At 60.0% G+C, this 6000-nt stretch overlaps 1 protein-coding gene across 1 annotated transcript; it reads right to left on the bottom strand.

The window, feature by feature from the left end:
• Positions 1-626: 626 nt before the first annotated feature.
• PDX1 (pancreatic and duodenal homeobox 1) lies at positions 627-5018 on the bottom strand. Its single transcript, XM_060129184.1, has 2 exons — positions 4598-5018; positions 627-1072 (listed from the first exon to the last, which is right to left on the bottom strand). The coding sequence occupies exons 1-2, from the start codon at positions 5016-5018 to the stop codon at positions 627-629; spliced, it is 867 nt and encodes a 288-aa protein (XP_059985167.1).
• Between the last annotated feature and the right edge of the window lie 982 nt (positions 5019-6000).

Raw genomic sequence — 6000 nt, 5'->3', positions numbered from 1 at the left:
TTCTTTTCTTCAGAGGAAAGAGGTGGAGGCTGAAGGATGTGTACTGGTGAAGGATGTGGTTCTGCTAAAAGGATTAAAAAAGAAGAGGAGAAGGAGGAATTATTCTATTCCATGGGCATTGATTTCACTAGGTCTTTGAAACTTCAGGTGTTTCCTTTCAGTTATTTCTAAACGTTAAGGCAGAGGCTGGAGTAAAAATGGCTCTGTTCCCCGGGCAGGTTGAGGCGCTCCATCCAGTTTGCCTGCTGTGTTGGGGACGGTTCCAGTTTGTATAGTTTCTGTTGTCTTTTGAAGAGCCGGCTTCTCTAAAGAGGTCCACGGTTCTGGAGTGATGGTACCTGCACGGCAGCACAGACGTTGCCAGTCCAACAGTATCACCCAAAGAGGCCCCGGATATTTCAGAAAACGTCTCTTCTCCTTCCAGAAGGTGGGCCAGCGTCTCCCCACCGCGCCCCAGTTGGCACTAGGCGCCTCACAGCCCGGGCTCTCCCCTCCAGTCTGGGGTGGGCCGCCCAGCTCCTGCCCCAGCGAACGGCCTGGACCAGTGGTCATACCCGGGGTCCTGGGTCCGCGCCTCCCTCCTTTGCGGGTGGCCGATGCCACCGGGCAGGGAGGAGCCCCATCTCTCACCGAGATTCTTGCGGTCGCAGAGGCACCACACTGGAAGGCTGAGGCGACGCGCTAAGGCCAGGCGGCAGGCGGCCCTCCCGGGCGACGGCGGGGACCGCGGGCGGCACAGCAGCCCCGGGGGGCGGCGGGGGCGGCAGCGCCAGCAGCTCCTCGCCCGAGGTCACCGCGCAGTCCTGCTCGGGCTCCGCGTCCCTACTGCCCGCGGCCACGGTCCCGCCGCTGCGCTTCTTGTCCTCCTCCTTTTTCCACTTCATCCGGCGGTTTTGGAACCAGATCTTGATGTGTCTCTCTGTCAAGTTCAGCATGACGGCCAGCTCCACCCGGCGCGGCCTGGAGATGTATTTGTTGAACAGGAATTCCTTCTCCAGCTCCAGCAGCTGCGCGCGAGTGTAAGCGGTGCGCGTCCGCTTGTTCTCCTCTGGCTCCGCTGCGTAGGCACCGCCTGCGGGCGACACAGCACGTGAATGTGGTCCCTGATCCCTGGCTTCTCCTGCCTGTCCCCACCCGTGCAGTCCAACCCTTTTGCCCCAATCCTAGGAGCCCTGGCCCCTTCCCAGCCGCTCCAGCCACCGAGCTCAGGCCCTCTATCCGAGAGCCCAGTCTGGGGCACGCAGCCCTTCCCTAGTAGGGTTTGCCTTTTCTTGGAGGTCAAAGCTGCATGGGTTCTCTCCGTGGCTCTATCAACGAGTGGTTCTAGAATGTTGGTTCACTTAATCGCAGTTTGGGTTGGTGCTGATTAAAATGCACATAATAGATATCTAAACCGACTGGATTCTACCAAGGCAAAAAAATGTCTTTAATACAGTACTTTAAAAAAACCTTTCTGACGATGACCCACAGTAACAAATACATTTCAGATCATCACCCAGTTCACGCACTGATATGTGTAACTGCCACACACAAAAATTTAGGACCTTAAACCAAACTTTACCACCTATGATGCTATCTAATTTCTCCTAGTTTACTGTTTCATTAAAAACAAGGTTTCAACCCAGTAAATGGATTTCACGACCGACTAATGGGTGCAACCTTCAGTTTGAAAAACCTTGAGCTAATAAAATTCCCGAGGTTATGACATATATTGTCATATCTGACCATATATTATCTCTCTATCAAGTTATACTGTAGTCAGCCCCAACTCAAGAACTGGTAAATTCTCTGTCATTCTAACCTCGGCTGGGCACCTGCCCTGGACGAGAAGGGAAACCATTCTGAGCCCCGGAGAAGGTCAACCCCAGCCTCTGTGTCCTGGGCCCCAGATACTGGCCAAGGCAGGAGGGGAGGCTAGGGAGGGGAGACCCGGGGCCGGATCCCCCACTGGGGAGCTGAGAGCCTGGCAGGGTAGAGGAGCCCCGAGCCCGGGTGGTGCGGAAGCGACAGCCAGGCCCGGCCTGGTAGATTAGCACCGCTCACCCGGTGTTTGTGGCTGTGCGCCTCCAGGCCCTGATCTTTTCCTTTCTGGGTGACATGCCGACTGTGCCCAGGCTGTGGACTCTGGGGCGGTGAGTTCCAGCGAAACACGGGGAAGAGTCCTAAATCGGCGTGTACGTAGGGCAGAGGTATGTGACATTTCTCCTGCAACTAGAGTTGAAAAGCTATTGTGTGTGTTTCTAGAATACAAGCCACCAGGGGTTTCCCCCCAGGCCAAAAGGAGGTGCCCAGAAGCCAAGGCAGAGGCTCCGGTCCGAGTCAGCAGAGTCCTGCTTGCTGGGGGCGTCTCTCGGAGTCTGAACACTTCCAAGCCTTCCTTGGCTTGGGAGAGAAACGAGGGAGCCTTAAAAGAACGTCTGAAAAGGTCCTCTGAAGTTCGTAAATTCAACCCACAACCTCGCGGGGCTTTGGCCCTTTTTCAGCAGCCTCCCCAAAGCTCTCTGAGAGGCTGCGCAAGGCCCACTAGCCCAGGGGTGCTGTGCCTAGGATGAGTTGGCAGGGGGTGAAGGCGTAGGATGGAGGCTGTTGGTGGTTTTGGGAAGACGTCAGGGCCCCCAGCCTGCACTGTTCTCCAAGGCGCAGGGGGAGGCGTTTAGGGGCAAGCCCGCCAGCAAGGCAGCCGCCGTTCATTTCTTAGGGCGAGGGTTTTGGAAGTTCCTGTTGTTAGTAGTATGCATATCCGATCTACGTATAAAGGCCCTTTGGTCACTTCTTTCTCTCCAGGGGTGTGAAACCCCAGTAGGAGCGGGCAGGCGGGCTCCCAGACCCTTGACGTTTGGTTCCTTCCAGAGTTTCCGGGGAGGACGGCCCTGGCTGCAGCAGCATCGTGCAAGCAGCTGCCCGGAGGGCGCCTCCCGCCCCCCAGCCCCCGGCGGGCTGAGCCTGCAGTGGGTCAGAGGGCGCAGGCAAAGGCCCCTCCGACCGCGACCCTCCAGCCCGAGGAAGTGACCCTTCCAGAGCTACCCCATGCCCCGGCAAGGCTGCCGATTTTCCTTCGGGTTTTCCTTTCCGGCTCTTTCGGTCCGCCCGAGCCCAAGCTCCACCCGAGCAGCTGTAACACCCCCGGGAGGTGGGAAGTTACCCCACCGCAGCAAGGCTTTTTCGGGTCCTCCCTCGCATTCTTCCTGGGGAGGCCGCGAGGAGGGCCCGGGATTCGAGAAATGCGCGCCCCCGGCCCCCAGCGCGCCGTGGGAAGGGGGCCCGGGCGGGAGGCAGCTCCTGGCGGGAGACTACGGACTGGGAGTCCCGCGCCCACGGCCCGGGGACGCCGTCCTCCCGCCTCCCAAGAATCCCGCATTTGCCAAGGCTCCGAGGCCTTTGGCCGCGGCCGCGTGGGCTGAGGAAGGGTCGTGCGGGGTTTCACCACCGGTGGGGAAGATCGCGGCCGAGTTTGGACCCTGTTCTGCCTCAGGACCTGCCCGGTCCCCACACAGCCTTCGTGAGAAGGTGGGGAGAGGCGAGCCCCGGGGATGAGCCCGGATCTCCCCAAGCCCGTCTTGGCTGCGCCAGGGGCAGAGTTGGGCAGGCTAGCCAGACTCGGCAGGCGGGGGCCGAGGATTCCCGGGGCGGGGGGCGCGGGCACCTCCAGCCTCTTTCCCCTGACTCCCGACTGTTAGTTGGAAGGAAAAGAAAAGTCCACTATTTGCAGTGCAGGTGTGACTAGAAGTGGCTTCGGCACGGAAGCGATAAGATTGTGTGGCGGCCGCACAGGCCGCGCCAGAACTCGCCGCCGGCTCTGGGCCGGGAAGACCTTCCGTTACAGGCCGGCGCCTGCGGCTCCCTGTTTCGCCTGTGCCAGAGGGCATCTCCTTCCTCGAACTGACGGCAGGGACGCAGCGCGGGGAGAGCCCGTCAAACACTTCCGTTGGTTCAAAAGTGAATGAGCATCGCAGACGCCTCTCCCAGCTGCTCGGCTTCGAGGGTGAGCGACCAGTCCTCAGCCCTGCGGTGACCCCCAGCCCCGACCGCTGGACACCTTTGCACGCTTGGGTACGGCTTTCCTTCTCTGCTTTTCTGCACCTACTTAGTGCCCCTGAGACGGCCTGGCTTTCTTTACTGGAGCCGCCCGCGGGGGTTGGGGGCGGTGCTCAAGGCGAGAAGGGGCCCGGGGCTCCGAAGGCGCGCTCCGGCCGGGCCGGGAGCATCCCAGAGCCCTGCTCGGCTCCCTCGGCGCGCCCTCCCGGGAGTCCTGGGCGGGCGGACCCCCACCTGGGGGAGGATGGGAGGGTCCGAGGCCTTGAGCTCGGCCAGGCCTAGGCTCGCAGGGAGAGCGCGGGCTCCTGGAGTTCAGCGGACAGGGAAGGAAGGACTCTAGGCTGCCAGGAAGAGAGCTGAGTGGGAAAGACGCTCCAAGTTGGACCAGAAAAGCGCTTCTTTGCAAAATGGCCTGGTTAGCTCCCTGTATGCTTTAGTCCGACTCTAGGTTATCCATAGGGTCTGGGGACGCAAACTGGGAGAGAGTCCTGGGAAGCGCTTGGAGGTAAGGGCAGCCGGGCGGAGAGCGGGTGAGGACAAAGCGGGCGGGAGCCAGGCTTACCTGCCCACTGGCCTTTCCACGCGTGAGCCTTGGTAGACTTCATCCACGGGAAAGGCAGCTGGACGCGGCAGGGCTCCTCCAGGGCGCCCGGCTCAGCTCCATCCGGGAAGGGCCCGGCCGGCGGGCGGGGGAGCGCGAGCTGAGCCGGGAGGTGGTGGTGGAGGTGCGCCACCGCGGGGTCGTCGGCGAGCGGGGGCACCTCGTACGGGGAGATGTCCGGAGGGCTGCCCTGCTCCAGCGCGCCCAGGGCGCCCGGGAATGGAGGCGGCGGCGGCGGCGGCGGCGGCAGCGGCGGGGGCTGGCGGCCCATGTACAGGCACGCAGGGGGGCTGGCGCTGAACTCTGGCGCCGGGCCCCGCTGGAACGCGCAAGGGTCCTTGTACAGCTGCGTGGCCGCGTAGTACTGCTCCTCGCCATTCATGGCTGCCGCCCGGCCTTGGGGACCGGGAGAAGGGGGCTGGAGCCAGGGACTTGGAGCTGTGCGGCGCTCCCACTCCCGGAGGCACCCCTGCAGCTTTGACAGCTCGGCACCGCTCGGAGAGGTGACCCGGTGCCGGCGGGACGGGCGGGTGGCCGCCGCGCCATAGGCTCCGCTGTGCCCCACGTGGCTCTGCCTGAGGCCATTATTGGCCTGGCTGGCTGCCTTAAGAAGCCGGGCCCAGGTACCCACGAGCGCCTGAACGTTTCAGTTTTCTCTTTCAGCCGAGTTTACTACACCTGTATGTGCAGTTGGCAGTACTCGCCAAAGTGGGGCACGAATGAAATTACTAGACCTTCTGTTCACTTATAGAAACATATTTTCCTCATACGTTAAACAGTCTATTTTCCTTGTACGTTTGATAATATACATATTAGTTCATTGGTATAATTTATAAATATACATCTGTTGCGGTTGTACACAGACTTTTAAAAAATCGTTAGGGAATACGGTCAAAATATTTTGCGGACCCCAGCTCTACAGGTCGGAAGCACTTGGTTCTATTTTATTTATGAAACTTGTACACAACCCCGAGTGATGTCAGTGAACTGGAACATAAAGATCCAGGATTTGCAGTATGTTTTTGCCTGTGGCTGTGCTCCGGGGATTTCTGGAGTGTAAACTATAACTTCAGAAGCATTCACAGTGGCTTCTAAATTTTTTAAAACGGAAAGGCATTATTAATTTTTGATTTTGGGAAATTGGGGTTCATTTGGCCAGCTCAGAATGCAGGTTCCTACAGTGGCAAGGGGGAAAAGAAGTAGCGTCCCCTCTTGTGTCTCGGAGGCGGGGGCAGGGGCTTGGCCCCCGGTTTCCAGATCCTTGATGGCTCCCCACGGATCCCGAGACCTGGCCGGAGTCCGTCAGCTGCAGAACATCGATTCCCGCGTCCGACTGAAACAAGGCAGGCCTGGGAGAGGAGCGT

This window comes from Lagenorhynchus albirostris, chromosome 18, assembly GCF_949774975.1.
Source record: "Lagenorhynchus albirostris chromosome 18, mLagAlb1.1, whole genome shotgun sequence".
In the NCBI taxonomy this organism is placed as follows: Eukaryota; Metazoa; Chordata; class Mammalia; order Artiodactyla; family Delphinidae; genus Lagenorhynchus; species Lagenorhynchus albirostris.
This window is presented reverse-complemented; position numbering and strand designations above follow the sequence as displayed.

Excerpts from the sequence above, each read along its gene's own strand:
- PDX1 (XM_060129184.1), bottom strand. The coding sequence starts at position 5,018 with ATGAATGGCGAGGAGCAGTACTACGCGGCCACGCAGCTGTACAAGGAC. Across the intron at positions 1,073-4,597 it reads GTGGAAAGGCCAGTGGGCAG|GCGGTGCCTACGCAGCGGAG; the intron begins GTAAGCCTGGCT and ends TGTCGCCCGCAG.